The 17,493-nt window shown below is 39.5% G+C and overlaps 1 protein-coding gene across 1 annotated transcript in view; it reads left to right on the top strand.

Moving 5' to 3' along the window:
• Positions 1–17,493, top strand: part of SNTG1 (syntrophin gamma 1) — a 460,796-nt gene that overhangs the window by 285,576 nt on the left and 157,727 nt on the right. Inside the window, exons 6-7 of the mRNA XM_089899181.1 lie at positions 4,518–4,574; positions 17,356–17,413. Of these exons, the coding sequence (XP_089755307.1) occupies positions 4,518–4,574; positions 17,356–17,413 (115 nt within the window). The remainder of the gene's footprint in view (positions 1–4,517; positions 4,575–17,355; positions 17,414–17,493) is intronic.

Below are 17,493 nucleotides of genomic sequence, written 5' to 3'. Positions count from 1 at the left end.
GGATTTTTATTGGGATTGTACTGATTCCATAGATCAAGTTAGGAGGAATCGATATCTTGAAAATATTGAGTCTTCTAATCCATGAATATAAAATCTCTCTCCTTGTTTATCTTGATCATCTTTGATTTCTTTCCTCAGCACTTTATAGTTTTCCACATATAAAACGTTACTTGTTAGAATTATACCAAAGTATTCCCTTTTTAATGGGCTATTGTAAATGGTACTGTGATTTTAATTTCAAGTTCCAATTCTCATGGCTGATATACAGGGAAGCAGTTGACTTTTGTATATTAACTGTGTCTCCTGCGACCTTGCTGTAATTGCGTATTAGTTCCATGGGATTTTTGTTGGCTCTTTGGGATTTTTCTACATAGACAAAGAACAAAGGCAGTTTCCGTTCTCCCTCTCTAGCCCGCAGGGCTTTCATCCCCTATCGCTGCTCTGCTGCGCTGTAACTGTAACTTCAAGCACAAGCTCAAGGTCGGTAGTGCTAGGCGGGGGTTGTGCTTGCCTCATTCCCAGTCTCAGAGGAAGAGCGTTGTTTCTGACGACGCCTTCCCTTTCTGCTCCCTAGTTTTCAGCATCTTTGCTTCTTTCGTCTATTTCTCCATCTTGTATTGGGCCTGTGTGATGGAAAAGGTGGTGGGAATCAGAGACACTTTCATGTCGATCGTGATTTGGATCTTGGCCAAGTGACTGTAATTCATTTGCTTTTTAGTTTTTTCACTCTTAATTGGGAAAATATTGCCTACGCAGGTGGGATGCTGTGATGACTACGTGTTTGAAATGAACATGTTTGGGAGGAAAACCTCTTTCTTCATTTAGCTGATGATTATCTAACTTTGATTTAGGCCTGATGCTAAATTCTAAGGACAACTGTGAACAAGACATAGGTTCAGAACTCAGAAAGCTAGAGGGAAGAAGCAGTCAAGGTCACGGTGTATTTTAATAAAGAGTCACGAGTGCTCTGAGGCCCCTCAGGGCACATAGTATTTATTTATTATTTATTTTTAATAGATCTTTATTGGAGCGTAATTGCTTCACAACACTGTGTTAGTTTCTATTGCACGACAAAGCGAATCAGCCACATGCAGACACATGACCCCGTATCCCCTCCCTCTTGCGTCTCCCTCCCACCCTCCCTATCCCACCCCTCTAGGTGGTCACAAAGCACAGAGCTGGTCTCCCTGTGCTATGTGGCTGCTCCCCACCAGCCGATTATTTTACCTTCGGTAGTGTATATACGTCGCTGCTACTCTCATTTCACCCCAGCTTCCCCCTCTTACCCTGTGTCCTCAAGTCCATTCTCTATAGCTACATCTTTATTCCTGCCCTGCAACTAGGTTCCTCAGTATGGTTTTTTTTTTTAAGATTCTCTATATATGTGTTAGTTAGCATATGGTATTTGTCTCTCTCTTTCTGACTTACTTCACTCTGTATGACAGACTCTAGGTCCATCCACCTCACTACAAATGACTCAATTTCGTTTCATTTTATGGCTGAGTAATATTCCACTGTATATATAAGGGCACATAGTATTTAGATTTTTGGTAATTAGAAGCTACCGTTTTATTCTTATTCCTTTTTGAGGTTTAGTTACTCTTCCTGAATTGTCCAAAGAGCTCATGACTTTTCCTCTCTCCTTTCCTGTGCATCTTCTTTGTTCCCAGCGCACAGCCAGTACAGTTCTTCATCGCGATCTCTCTAGTTTCTGCCTTATTCTCACCACTCCCTCCCCTTTTTCACTGTGTGTCTCAAAAACGTCCATTCCTGGGATATATAAGAGCAATGTGTTCTGTTTGGTAACATGTGTATGTTGGTTCCCATGTAGTTCAGACAGTAAACACAGAGAGTATGTCAAATATAATACTCCAGAGGGCAGGGGTGATAATAATTATGTTTTTATATAACGCAAGTTAAGCACTTCAACATGTTGTCCATAACATGAATGAATTTAGGTGTGTGGCACAACTTCATACAGGCTGATACCACTCTTGGGCTCCATCCTATCATTTTGTAAGGAATAGGAAGAATAAATGAAGGCTTGTCGTATATATGAGGGTGTGGGAGCACGTCCCAATTGTGTTTTAAGAAATAAAATAGGGCTTCCCTGGTGGCGCAGTGGTTGGGAGTCCGCCTGCCGATGCAGGGGACACGGGTTCGTGCCCCGGTTTCGGAAGATCCCACATGCCGCGGAGCGGCTGGGCCCGTGAGCCATGGCCGCTGAGCCTGCGCGTCCGGAGCCTGTGCTCCGCAGCGGGAGAGACCACGGCAGTGAGAGGCCCGCGTACCACAAAAAAAAAAAAAAAAAAAAAAGAAATAAAATAACCAATTATACTTGGTTTCCCAAAGGATGGGGCCTTGTTGCTAGGCAACGTCTTTATGAAACTCACACTGTGTTAACTAAATACAGCTCCCGAGCAGCTTCCAGATACCCTCTGATTTATGAGGTGAGCAGCTGAAACAATTCATTAACATCCCTTTCTTTCCTCTGATTTTTGGGGCAGGTGGGGAGGGGCTGGAGGGCACAGCTGACACGACATACAGATGAGCAGGAGGGAGTCAGCAGGTACCGTCTGAACAGGGGTGTGCCTTTCCATGCCTCCTGCTACCTGCAGGCACCAGTTTAAAATTTTGGCTTTAAAACGCGAAGTAATTCGTCCTGCCCGTGTCTCCCCACTTCCTTACGAGTCAGCTAATGAAGCAGTAGCGTCTAGAGGTGCTGTCTGCGTTTGCAAGAGCGTGCGTTTGCAAGAGCGTGCGTGTGTACCCGTGTGTTTAAGAAACATTAAAATAAGGGCTGCTTCTGAGCTTTTCCACAGGTTCTGCTGACTCTTTAGTCAAACTCTTCTCTGCATCAGCAATTTTGTATCCAATTTGGAACATGTGCTAAATATTCTCCACCAAAGATTGGAAGGCAGCCTTGTACAGAATGAATAAAGGCACTGCATACACGTTTAATAACCTGCATGCTTGCCGTTCCTTCAGAAAAAAGCAGGGCTGCAGCACGCACTCTGCTGCTCAGGAGAGTTCACTCACCAAATTGCCCTTGCGGCTAATGATTGCTGTGGAAGATGTTCTAGAAACTTGAGGTGATACCATTTGCTATTAAAAATGCATTTGCTTTGACAGATTGAAATCTTTCTTTTGAGGCAGTTGATGTGGGTTTTCTGAGCTAACTGTACCCTTGGTTTTGATATTATTTTAAGGCATCAAGTATTTATTCCTTACAGAAAAGAATTAAGAAAATAGCTGTGCCGTCTAAGAACTTTAGTTTAGTTTGATAGGCAGTGGGAAAGCAGCTCGCCTGTCTGTTTGGTAAGACTGAAGACGACCATGTAATCAACTTATCCCTCTGAGTCTCCCAGTATTTGAGCTCCTCTGTGATATAGCTGTTGGAATATGATGTGGATAAATATTAATTAGATATCTAAATGTGTGGAGTAACTTTTCTTTCTTCAGAAAGAATTCTATATAAAGATATATAAGAAATAATTTTATTAAATGTATTTTTCCATTGTACTTAAAATTTGTTTAGAATGTATTTTTTAAACTACCACAGATGGAATACCTCAGGTGACTATTAAGTAGGGGAGTAGATAATGTAGCCAAATAAACTGAGCCTTTGTGGAGGCACAAGGACCAGAAAACAAATATCTATTCCAGGTACCAGGGAAGAAGGGTGGAGTCTAAACCTTTCTAAGTAGGGGAAGGTTCATGAAGATGAGAAGGTTATAAATAAATGGAGAAGGTTCTAAATAAAAGCTCTCAGCCCTTCAGCATGCCAGGAGCTATGCATTATGTAGAGATGATCACCATAAAAAAGTAATATTGTTTTTTTTTATTGGAAACTAAAGGATTTGTCCAAATGTGGCTCTTTGCGATTTTTAAATTTCATATGCCAGTGGTTGAATGATTGGTTCCATTGTGGAAGGCAAAAGAGAACTGCTTTTGAAAACTGATAATTTTATTATAATTATCAGTTAACTATAAAATGCATTCTTCTTTCAAACAAGCAATCATTGTGAACCTGGTTTATTTAGAGTTCCAAACCCAGACGTACACATGGACCATTTATGTGCTGAAACATGGCAGTCTTCCAGCCCAGCACTCAAGTCTCCACAAACCACATGACCGGTAGTAATGGAGATATGACCTTGGTTGGCAAAGATAATATTTACCATGTGATGCTGAATTATTTTTCAACAACAAGAATACATAATGTGAGGATGAGAAGACGTTTTAAAGTTCAGATTCCAAACTATGTCCAAAAAATCATTGAAAGAAGTTAACTTGAGAATTTAGCAGTTTAATAAACTGCAGCCCCTTTTATCTTGACAAATAGTTAGCCTTCGATTTAAAAATTCCAAAATACTCCATTTATTGCAAAGTTTGGGGCCTTTGTGCTGTCACAAAATGTCCTTTTTTTGAAGAGCAAGCACAAAACCGAGAGGAGGAAAATGGTGTGTAGGTACAGTAGCAGGCAACACTAACCACTTTTAAAATCTGTCTTTCAGGAAAGAACGGTGACCATTAGAAGACAAACTGTAGGAGGATTTGGATTAAGCATAAAGGTAGCCCGTCTCTCCTGTCTATCCTTACAAAGTCTGTGCCGTAACGCCCGCGTTTCTGTGAACTTTAACTTTCTGCAGATTGATAAGTAGACGAGAATGGCTATAGCAAACTCCTCAATATTTGGACTGAGAGGAAATTAAGCAGGCTGTCAAAATCTTGGCCACCTTTTGATTAAGAGATTTTAGAAAAGTATTTGGGAAATTTACCTTACCTGGAATTGAATATAACCCATTACTTTTCTTTATCTGGTTTCATCTAAAATATCAAATATGGCCTTGCGGTGTGCATATCTTTTAACCAGCCAGAGCGGGAAATACTGGTCTGTCAGTGAAAGGAGCCGAACACGTTTTAGGTTCATATAAGGTCTGATAGTAAGTTAAGTATTAGTTCTGCTCTAGTCACCTTTTTCTTTTGTGCAGTTTTCTTTTTTTATTTAAGAAATCAGTAAAATCTCATGTTCCGATGCCAAGTATATAGGATAGATTTAAAGTTTTAGCACCTCAATTCTTCTAAAAACAGACCATATCTGTTCTTTTCTAGTTATTATTACATTTCAAAGGGCTTTTCTTTCTGTATATCACTGACTATTAAAGATGTACCACACCTGCAATGTATCATCAATGAAACAAAATATAAATTTAAAAAAAGGACAGAAAGTTATATAAATATTGAGAAAATTAACTCAATGATTTTAAATGCCCTTTAGAAACCTGTATCTCTGCAGAGATCAATGAAATTTAACTTATCTTGGTTGTTGGGTTAGGCATTTTGCCTGTGTAGGGTGAAAATCATACATCTCAGGTGTACATTTCATGAAATTTTAACACAGCTTGAGGTACATACACTTGGAAAGTGGAACTCTAAATTTGGTGACTGTCGTCTCTAGTTGACATTACGAAAATGATTCAGAAAACTGACCAGTGTTGACTGGCGTGGTCTTCGCCAAGTGATGAGAGTATTTACTATATAAAATGTTAGTTTTAAGGTTTATTTTTTCTTTCACTCTGTCTGTCATCAGCTAAGGCCAAGGAGATACGTAGGACAAATTACAGGATGTGGAAATGATGTTGTGGTTCTCTTGTTTTTGTTTTTTTCCATATTTATTGAGATTGCCACGAAGGATTTAAAGGTACCCCTGAAGATAGTAAATGTCCATGAAGAGAGAACAGGAGCTGAGTGTGAATAAAATCCATTCACGAGAGCTGCTTTCATTTGACATAAGCACTGACTCTCTTTCTGGGAGTGGAGCCGTATGAATTTTGTGCAGGATGGAAATGTTCTTTTCTTTCTATTCTATTTCCATTTAGAGTGAAACTCAATAATACGATGTTACTTATTTTTACTGAAATGCCACATTTTAACCTAGACAGTTTTTAAACATTAAGAATTTTGCCAAATAAATCATTTTTGTTTAATATTTACATTATTTCAACCCAAACAAAACTCTTATACATGTAATAAATAGAGTTATTTTTTAAATCAAATAAGTATATATTTTCCATTCAAAATACTGGCCACAGAAGTAATATTTGAATTGTGATGGGGGCCATATATTAAGAGGTTTGACAAAAAAAGAAATTATTTTATAATTCTTAAGACACACAAACCAACCAGAAATAAAAACATCAATATTTTTATTTAGAATATTATCCATTCAGCCTGAAGACTTTCCTTTTAGGGTTTTCCATTTTAGGTTTCTCACTACTTACCTCTGACCTTTGCTTTTCTATTTTTAAACTATCTTTCATTCCATTAACATATTTCAACATGTGATTATTTGTTTATCATGCATTTATTTATTTTAAATAGCCATATTTTATACCAATCCTTTTTCCCTTTACCCTGTCATATGTAAATTGGATGAACTGTGTTTATCCATTTGCACTATTTTCTTTAGATCTGAGAATTAAAATATACATAAGCAACAGTTTAAGAAAGTATTCTAGCCTAAATGCAAAATTCATATTTTGATGCTGACCATTTATTTATCTATCGATTTAGCAAATCTAGTGACTGGCCCTGGGGTGCAATGAGGTGGGATCTAGAGGCGTGGCATGCACGCATGTCCACCCGGTCCCGCCTGTGTCTCTGAGTCACAGTGCATCCCCAGCCCCGTCCATGACCAGCCCTGTCCAGGACCCAGCCCCATCCATGACCTCAGAAAAGAGCAGAGAGGAACTCCGGCCCTCCCTGCTGACCTGACACTCGGCCATGAGTGGCTTCTGGGGTTTGTGCAGCGTGCTCACTCCTTTCTCAGTCTTCCAGGAATCCTTCCCTTTTATACCATTTTTAGTCTCGTGCTGCTTTTTAGAGCCATTCCCGTATCTGCTGTAACTTTGGATCTTTTCTGACAATTGTTTGGGATGCTTCGTGGCTGTTACCGTTACTCAGCCTTCCTTGATTCAAACATCCCTCAGAAATCACAAACTTGGGTGTTTTTCCCCTTGTATTAGTTTTTGTTTTTGTTTGCATCTCATTAAAACGCCAAGCTCTTCTAATTACATTTTTAGATTTCAAAAAAAAACATTCTCCAAAAGCTGGACAAAAGAATCACTAAACTTTCCACTTATGATCAACTATTTTTCTGTGTCCTCAGACTGAAGCTGCTCCTAGAAGCGCTCAGGCTCCTGCATCCACCTGGTTTATATCCTCCTGCATCCACCTGCAGGAATGCCCTCTTCACCTTGATCTGCACGTGGCCTCTGGCTCTGCTCTACGTGCATCAGTATTCCTGTTGCATTTTCTGGTCCGCTTGTCTGAGCCATCCAGATACTTACCATTTCTAAATATAAATTAATGGTCTCCACACTACACCCCCAGTAATCACCAAAGTTTCTCATCAAGGGATCTAATAGTCTTGCTTTTTGCCCCATTCTTCTTGTAAGAATTACCATATAATCACCTTAAAGTAAGCTGCCATCTTGACTCCGTGAGACTTTAATTTTTCTTCTGTGTCTCTTAAAATGCAATACCATCCATTCGCATATTATTAAATCATACCTCCGGTCATTGTCATTAAAAGAATTACCTTTTAGAGAAAGAGTGTTTTGAATATTATTACTAGAAAAATGTTTTGTGGAGTATTTTTCAAAAGACTCAGCTTTTCTTCCCTAAACAATAAGTTATCCACATCCATCAGGGAAATGTTTGTGATCAAAGGTGATTTCCATCTGGAATCTTTAACTGTGCAGCAATCAAAGTGAAATTATAAGTATTATTACCATTAAAATCTTATCATTTATAAACAATAATTGCTAATATTTATTAACTGCTCTTGAAGTGCCAGATTCTGAGCTAAATACTTTCTATTGTTTCCTTTGGTCTTCAGTATCCAGAAAGTGGATAACTGTTGCTAGACCTCTACAGACAATGATTAAGTATTAAGAGGTTAAGTAATTTACCTGTTTGTTGTAACCGGCAGAGCTGGGCCGCAACCCCCATCAAAGCTGATGACATAGTCCTTATTCCCAATAAATATGCTCTATAGCTGTAAAACCTGCACTAAATTATCTCTACGCTCTCTATTTGGAAACACAAATAATGTTTCCTCTCTAAGTTATTCACATTCTGGTTTATTTAAAACTGAAATAAATGGATTGAAATGTCCAGCATCAAGCAAACAATTTCTTAATATCAAGGGTTGGGTATTAATTATATCATATTTACCAAACAAACATATACATCTTCATAGCAGTTGTCATAAATGTCTGTATTTTCATTTATTAGTGATTTCAGGGCAAAAGTCTTTAAATATCAAGTGTTGCTACAAGCACAGGCACATTTGCATTCATTTCCTCATTCTGCCCTGTTCTCATTATTTGAGTCTGATTCTTCTGTTTCCCCCAAAGGTACGTACGGGTACATACCTTTGCACCACAGAAATAGGAGGGTAATAAGCAGGTAATAAAGCTTAGCTAGAAGAGTGTGCATTAGTTCCAAGAATCAGGTAAAACCACTGAGGAATTATCATTTGAAGGATGATTTTTTAACTTATATAGCTTATTGAGATGTAATTCACATACCATACAATCTACCCACTTAGAGTGTACAATTCAATGATTTTTATTATATTCACAGATGTGTGCACCCATCACTACAGTCAGTTTTAGAACATTTTCATCCACTGAGGAGAAAACCCATACCGTCAGCGTCCGCCTTCTATACCCCATCCGCGGCTCAGGTCTGAGCAACCAGCAGTCTACTTCCCGCCTCTATAGAATTCCCTACTTTGGATTTCCACTTGAAGGCAATCATAACTTACGTGGGAAAGCCAGTAATTTTGCCAGAGCTCGACTAGGTGATTTTGGCGGATAAGCATGGCGTTCAAATGTATAAGGGTATTCGTCCATGTTCTTTCAGATGGTATTCCTTTAGGTGCCTCTCCCACGCCTGTTGACTGGGCTCTAAACCTTAATTACTGTCTGTTATTATCTGTTTGTAAGTATTTTCCATTCTCTAAATGGATATGTAATGTTGGGGTCTGTGTATCCTTTTCTTTCCAAAGCCCAGAATATGATTGATTGATTGTAATGAAAATATTGAATTGAAAGGATTTATTTGGCAAGATTCCCAGCATTATAAAAACATTCTGGGTTTGATTTAGTGGAATTTCAGAGTTGTACTGGCAAAATCATTGGATAGAGTCATGCACAAAATGCTTTAGATGGGACTTTATATCCTTGTTCCTATCTAGCTATAAAATTAATTATGCTTTGTAGAAAGGCTATCTCAAAACTGAATGGTGTGTCTTTTAATATTTTCTGGGATGCACTCTAGAATGTCACCTCACTTTTTCTAATCTCATTTTACCCTGGATCAACAGAGCTCAAGTAATTCATTTATTCTCTAAACCGTGGCCTCAAGCCATACACCCTGGCGGGCCTCAGGATAGGTCAAGGAGAAGATGGTAAAGGAAACCTGCCCTGACGTCAGGCCCTTTACATTCTAGAGGGAAAGCAGACATTGACCAGAGTGTCATGTAGAGAAACGTAAACCCCAGCCATGATCCAGTGCTATAGAAGTAATCACTGCAGGTAAGGAGAAACTGAGGAAGGAGCCCTTTGGCTGAACTCCTGGATGTGGCTAGAGTGTATACGAGGTTAAAAGTAAAGGTAAACAGCTCTCCAGGCAGAGGGGACCGTATATGTAGATGTCCTTGTCAGAATGACAAGGGTCCAGGATAAAGCTTCAGGGGATGCTGAGGGCACATAACAGGGGATGCTAAGGACCTTGGCTTTTACTCTGCGTGTAACATGAAGCCTATCACCTATCTTGAACAGGGTGAGTCACATTATTTGATTTCTGTCTGGAAAACTTGGAATATCCCCAATTAGGTTCAGAGCTAAATCTAATTTACTTTAATAGAGCTGGACTGCTCTCACATTTTATTCAATAAATGAAGGCACTGTGGTTTTATGTTCCAATTTTATCCCCTGAGTTTTGTCTTAAAATTAGCTCTCTTAATCAATTAATGAAGTGATCTCCTTAAACTAGCTTAAAAATTCTCTCAGAGCTCCAAATGTCTGATTGAAGAAATAAAGTTAAAAAAAATACCTTTGGACTCAAACCATTCAAATTTCAGGAGAAATTTTACATATAAAAGGAAAATGTTGATAAAATAGGGGCTAGTTGTATCTTATTATTAAAAGATATTTATAAGTCTCAGGTGTCGAGGGAAGAATGGGATTGCTGAGTTGACTCTCAGAAAATCGATATCTCTAGACCAACCCTGAGGAGAGGTTTCCCACCGTCCCACCATGGTAACCTGCATTAAAAATCTGAGCACTGAGAAAATCTTTAAATTCAGTAGTGCAAGGACAGAAAACTGTGAGAAGCAAAATCAGTTAAAGGAAAATGCTCTGGTAACAACCACCAACCTGGAGTGACATAAACAGCGTTCTTCTCTGCCCCCAAATATCTGAACCATAATATCTGGATGAGTTTGTTTTCTCTTTCTATCACGTAAAACTTCATCAGTGCTTGATTTATATTAGCTAAGCAGCATCTTATTCTAAGAAATGGAGATGTATTCTTAACTTTTTTCCCAGTTTCCAAGGATCTCTAGAAAGTATCTGCAACCGTGCACGTTTGATTTCATTGTTCACCGTCTTCGTTTCTCCTTAAGATCATGAGCCTTTGAATGTGCTGTTGGATTCTATTTGCTAGTATTTTGTTGAGGATTTTTGCATGATGTTCCTCAGTGATATTGGCCTGTAGTTTTCTTTCTTTGTGACATCTTTGTCTGGTTTTGGTATCAGGGTGTTGGTGGCCTCATAGAATGAGTTTGGGAGTGTTCCTCCCTCTGCTATATTTTAGAAGAGTTTGAGAAGGATAGGTGTTAGCTCTTCTCTAAATGTTTGATAGAATTTGCCTGTGAAGCCATCTGGTCCTGGGCTTTTGTTTGTTGGAAGATTTTTAATCATAGTCTCAATTTCAGTGCTTGTGATTGGTCAGTTTAAATTTTCTATTTCTTCCTGGTTCAGTCTCGGAAGGTTGTGCTTTTCTAAGAATTTTTCCATTTCTTCCAGGTTGTCCATTTTATTGGCATATAGTTGCTTGTAGTAATCTCTCATGATCCTTTGTATTTCTATACTTCTCCCTTTTCATTTCTATTCTATTGATTTGAGTCTTCTCCCTTTTTTTCTTGATGAGTCTGGCTAATGGTTTATCAATTTTGTTTATCTTCTCAAAGAACCAGCTTTTAGTTTTATTGATCTTTGCTATTGTTTCCTTCATTTCTTTCTCATTTATTTCTGCTCTGATCTTTATGATTCCTTTCCTTCTGCTAACTTTGGGGGTTTTTTTGTTATTCTTTCTCTAATTGCTTTAGGTGTAAGGTTAGGTTGTTTATCTGAGACGTTTCTTGTTTCTTGAGGTAGGATTGTATTGCTATAAACTTCCATCTTAGAACTGCTTTTGCTGCATCCCATAGGTTTTGGGTCATCGTGTTTTCATTGTCATTTGTTTCTAGGTATTTTTTGATTTCGTCTTTGATTTCATCAGTGATCTCTTGGTTATTTAGTAGTGCATTGTTTAGCCTCCATGTGTTGTTTGTATTTTTTACTGTAATTGATATCTAGTCTCATAGTGTTGTGGTCTGAAAATATACTTGATATGATTTCAGTTGTCTTAAATTTACCAAGGCTTGATTTGTGACCTGAGATATGATCTGTCCTGGAGAATGTTCCAGGAGCACTTGAGAAGAAAGTGTATTCTGTTTTTTTTGGATAGGATGTCCTATAAATATCAATTAAGTCCATCTTGTTTAATGTATCATTTAAATCTTGTGTTTCCTTATTAATTTTCATTTTGGATGATCTGTCCATTGGTGAAAGTGGGGTGTTAAAGTCCTCTACTATGACTGTGTTACTGTCTATTTCCCCTTTTATGGCTGTTAGCATTTGCCTTTTGTATTGAGATGCTCCTATGTTGGGTGCATAAATATTTACAATTGTTATATCTTCTTCTTGAATTGATCCCTTGATCATTATGTAGTGTCCTTCTTTGTCTCTTGTAATAGTCTTTATTTTAAAGTCTATTTTGTCTGATATGAGAATTCCTACTCCAGCTTTCTTTTGATTTCCATTTGCATGGAATATCTTTTTCCATTCCCTCACTTTCACTCTGTATGTGTCCCTAGGTCTGAAGTGGGTCTCTTGTAGACAGCATATGTATGGTTCTTGTTTTTGTATCCATTCAGCCAATCTGTGTCTTTTGATGGGAGCATTTAATCAATTTACATTTAAGGTAACTATCGATATGTATGTTCCTATTACCATCTTCTTCATTGTTATGGGTTTGTTATTGTAGGTCTTTTCTTTCTCTTGTGTTTCCTGCTAGAGAAGTTCCTATAGCATTTGTTGTAAAGCTGGTTTGGTGGTGCTGAATTCTCTTAGCTTTTGCTTGTCTGTAAAGGTTTTAATTTCTCCATCTAATCTGAATGACATCCTTGCTGGGTAGAGTAATCTTGGTTGTAGGTATTTTCCCTTTCATCACTTTAAATATGTCTTGCCACTCCCTTCTGGCTTGCAGAGTTTCTGCTGAAAGATCAGCTGTTAACCTTATGTGGATTCCCTTGTATGTTATTTGTTGTTTTTCCCTTGCTGCTTTTAATATTTTTTGTTTGTATTTAATTTTTGATAGTTTGATTAATATGTGTCTTGGTGTGTTTCTCCTTGGATTTATCCTGGATGGGATTCTCTGTGCTTCCTGGACTTGACTATTTCCTTTCCCATATTAGGGAAGTTTTCAACTATAATCTCTTCAAATATTTTCTCAGTCCCTTTCTTTTTCTCTTCTTCTTCTGGGAACGCTATAATTCGAATGTTGGTGGGTTTAATGTTGTCCCAGGGGTCTCTAAGACTGTCCTCAATTCTTTTCATTCTTTTCTCTTTATTCTTCTCTATGGTAGTTATTCCCACTATTTTATCTTCCAGGTCACTTATCCGTTTTTCTGCCTCAGTTATTCTGCTATTGATTCCTTCTAGAGAATTTTTAATTTCATTTATTGTGTTGTTCATCATTGTTTGTTTGCTTTTTTGTTCTTCTAGGTCCTTGTTAAATGTTTTTTGTATTTTCTCCATTCTGTTTCCAAGGTTTTGGATTATCTTCACTATCATTACTCTGAATTCTTTTTCAGGTAGACTGCCTATTTCCTCTTCATTTGTTTGGTCTGGTGGGTGTTTACCTTGCTCTTTCATCTGCTGTGTGTTTCTCTGTCTTTTTATTTTGCTGAATTTACTGAGTTTGGGGTTTCCTTTTCACAGGCTGCAGGTCCATAGTTCCCTTTGTTTTTGGTGTCTGCCTCCAGTGGCTAAGGTTGGTTCAGTGGGTTGTGTAGGCTCCTGGTGGAGGGGATTCATACCTGTGTTCTGGTGGATGAGGCTGGATCTTGTCTTTCTGGTGGGCAGGACCACATCTGGTGGTGTGTTTTGGGGTGTCTGTGACCTTATTATGATTTTAAGCAGCCTCTCTGCTAATGGGACGGGTTGTGTTCCTGTCTTGTCGGTTGTTTGGCACAGGGTGTCCAGCAGTGTAGCTTGCTGGTTGTTGAATGGAACTGGGTCTTAGCATTGGGATGGAGATCTCTAGGAGAGCTTTCGCCATTTGATATTTTGTGGAGCTGGGAGGTCTCTGGTGGACCAGTGTCCTGAACTCCACTCTCCCATCTCAGAGGCACAGGCCTGAGACCCAGCCATAGCACCAAGACCCTGTCAGCCACGTGGCTCAGAAGAAAAGGGAGAAAAAAAAGAAAGAGAGAAAGAGAGAAAGAGAGAGAGAGAGAGAGAGAGAGAGGAAGGAAGAGAGAGAGAAAGGAAAAAATAAAATAAAAAGAAATAAAGTTATTAAAATAATTTTTTAATTATTAAAAATTAAAAAGTAATAAAAGAAAGAAGAGAGCAACCAAACCAAAAAACAAATCCACCAATGATAACAAGTGCTAAAAACTATATTAAAAAAAATCAAACAGAACCCTAGGACAAAGGTAAAAGCAAAGCTATACAGACAAAATCACAGAAAGAAGCATACACACAGACACACTCACAAAAAGTGAAAACTGAAAAAAAAAAAAAATATATATATAAAAGGAAGAGAGCAGCCAAATCAATAAAGAAATCTACCAATGATAAGAAGCTCTAAATACTAAACTAAGATAAACAAAAACCCAGAAACAAATTAGATGCAAAAAGAAAACCCCAAGTCTACAGTTGCTCCCAAAGTCCACCTCCTCAATTTGGGATGATTCGCTGTCTATTCAGGTATTCCACAGATGCAGGTACAACAGGTTGACTGTCAAGATTTAATCTGCTGCTCCTGAGGCTTCTGGGAGAGATTTCCCTTTCTCTTCTTTGTTCGCACAGCTCCTGGGGTTCAGCTTTGGATTTGGACCCGCCTCTGCGTGTAGGTCCCCGGAGGGCGTCTGTTCTTCGCTCAGACGGGACCGGGTTAAAGAAGCCGCTGATTTGGGGGCTCTGGCTCACTCAGGCCGGGGGGAGGGAGGTGCATGGAGTGCGGGGTGAGCCTGCGGCGGCAGAGGCCAGCGTGACGTTGCCCCAGCCTGAGGCGTGCCGTGCATTCTCCCGGGGAAGTTGTCCCTGGATCCCGGGACCCTGGCAGTGGCGGGCTGCAGAGGCTCCCCGGAAGGTGGGTGTAGATAGTGACCTGTGCTCGCACACAGGCTTCTTGGTGGCGGCAGCAGCAGCCTTAGCGTCTCGCGCCCGTCTCTGGAGCTCGTTTAGGCGGTGCTCTGAATCCCCTCTCCCTGCGCACCCCAAAACAATGATCTCTTGCCTCTTCGGCAGGTCCAGGCTTTTCCCCAGACTCCCTCCCGGCTAGCCGTGGCGCACTAAGCCCCTGCAGGCTGTGTTCACACCACCAACCCCAGTCCTCTCCCTGGGATCCGACCGAAGCCCGAGCCTCAGCTCCCAGCCCCGCCCGCCCCGGCGGGTGAGCAGACAGGCCTCTCGGGCTGGTGAGTGCCGGTCGGCACCGATCCTCTGTGCGGGCATCTCTCCGCTTTGCCCTCCGCACCCCTGTTGCTACGCTCTCCTCTGCGGCTCCGAAGCTTCCCCCCTCCGCCACCTGCAGTCTCCGCCTGTGAAGGGGCTTCTAGTGTGTGGAAACCTTTCCTCCTTCACGGCTCCCTCCCACTGGTGCAGGTCCCGTCCCTATTCTTTTGTCTCTGTTTTTTCTTTTTTCTTTTGCCCTCCCCAGGTATGTGGGGAGTTTCTTGCCTTTTGGGAAGTCTGAGGTCTTCTGCCAGCATTCAGTAGGTGTTCTGTAGGAGTCGTTCCACATGTAGATGTATTTCTGATGTATTTGTGGGGAGGAAGGTGATCTCCACGTCTTACTCCTCTGTGGTCTTGAAGGTCTCCCTCTGCAAAGTACTTAAAAGAATGAACAATTTTACAGGACTTCCCTGGTGGTCCAGTGGTTAAGATTTGCCTTCCAATGCAGGGGGTGTGGGTTCAATCCCTAGTCAGGGAGCTAAGATCCCACATGCTTCGGGGCCCAAAGCACAAAACACAAAACAGAAGCAGTATTGTAACAAATTCAATAAAGACTTTAAAAATGGTCCACATCAAAAAAATCTTTAAAAAATTGTTTTAAAAAAAAAGAATGAACAACTTTAGGTCTGGAAAAGTTTTAGGCTTCATTTATTCATTCACTCATTCACTCAACAAACATTTCAAAGCTTAAAAAAGAATCGTTATTCCAGGCACTGACATTACATCAATGCAGGAAACAAATAACCAAAATAAATAAATAAATAAATCTGTTGTGCTTGTGGAACTTGCTTCGTGGTTAGGAGAAAGAAAACAAATAATGTATGTAGGAAAGGTGTAAGATTGTAGTAGGTAAGAAGCTAATAAGTATAAGGGGGAAAGATAAAACAGAATGCAGGGATTGGGAACTTGGAACCCTAACTGGTAAACATGAAGGGCCTTGGATTCTGTTCCGGGTTTACTGTGCTAACAAAGCACTCCTTTTGTACTGCACCCTCAGTCCCAATCCTGTGCTCTGATCAGATGAGAGATTGTCTTGGACAGGATCAGGGCTTGTTACGGACACAAACACAAAATGCAAGAGCAGAATCAGAAGCCAAGGAAGCTTATGCCAGAGACCTTCTGCACAGACTTAGTGAGGGTGGTGGGTGAATGTCAGGTTGGTGGGAAATGGTGAGAACAGGAGATTCAGGGGTGGGTTTGAATTTCACCCTGGGTAAGACAGTTTTCAGTATTTTATTTATCACGTCTCTTCTTAATAGCCCAGAAGTAGAAAGGACTACTTGCCAAGAAAAGCTTGAAAGCCACTACTGTTCTCTACAACTCCTGCCTATCTTATATTTAAATATATTGACAACTGAGTGCTAAAAATGGACATTCATGGGAAAAAGTGTCTGTTCTAAAATAATTTTTGTGCTTGAAGGAAAAAAAGGCTTAGGAGGTTTACTAATTCTGAAGCTACAGAAACCCCATGGAAATTTAGATTATCTTTTCAACTACCCATGTTAAAAGTGCTGTACTTGTTTTCTACATGAAATCTTATTCTTTGATGCACTTACTTGAGTTTTCAACTATTGCTTTCAACCTTCTCAAATCTGTTATATAAAAACCATAAGTTTATGCAGTTACTTCAGGGATTTATTTTATTTCCGTCCACATAAATTTAGCTTACTTATTTTTCTTTATTTTTTCTATCTTATTTGGTCAATTGGACAAAACACTGTTTCAATATTCTTGTCAGTTTACTGTATTCTGTTAATTGTTTAGTATGCACTTTCACACAGAGAGGGATACAATGACCCCTTCCCCATCAGGCATATACACAGTCTGTTTTTTTGTACCAATTTGTGTATGTAGTCTCTCCAGCCATGCAGCATCCAAAGGGGCCCTTGCTTGGTCCCCAGCATAGAACAACTTAGCCAGATAATGGAAATACATAATTATCTACTGTTTGGAACCCTAAGTATGAATTTCTACAATGGGCAGCACTGCTACACATTGGAGGAAATGCCTTCTTAAGGAATCGCCAATCTTAATTTAAAAAATTGATATTTTCAAAGTCAACTGCTATTAATTATTGCATGTCACAGAGAAATTCTAAACAGATACGTTTCTTGGGAGGGCAATCTATTTGGTAGAAAAATTCCAGGGGTCTATTTTAATTCTATTTGGTGTCTATTCACATGCTGTTCATAACTTGTATAGTTTCCTAACTAAAGGCTGTGTATTTAATTTTTGAGATTAAAAAGCACGATATATGATTTTCTCTTTTCAGGGGGGAGCGGAACATAACATTCCAGTTGTCATTTCAAAAATCTCCAAGGAGCAAAGAGGTAAAGTGTTAAGAGGGCTGTCCTGTGAGTCCCTGTCACTGAGGAAAAAGACAATAGTTAGAATCATAAATTCGTATGGG

This window comes from Delphinapterus leucas, chromosome 17 (assembly GCF_059928025.1).
Source record: "Delphinapterus leucas isolate spDelLeu-1000000601 "Yukka" chromosome 17, BTC_Dleu_Yukka2, whole genome shotgun sequence".
Taxonomy (NCBI): Eukaryota; Metazoa; Chordata; class Mammalia; order Artiodactyla; family Monodontidae; genus Delphinapterus; species Delphinapterus leucas.
The sequence above is the reverse complement of the archived record's forward strand: the minus strand, read 5'-3'. Positions and strand labels throughout refer to the sequence as shown.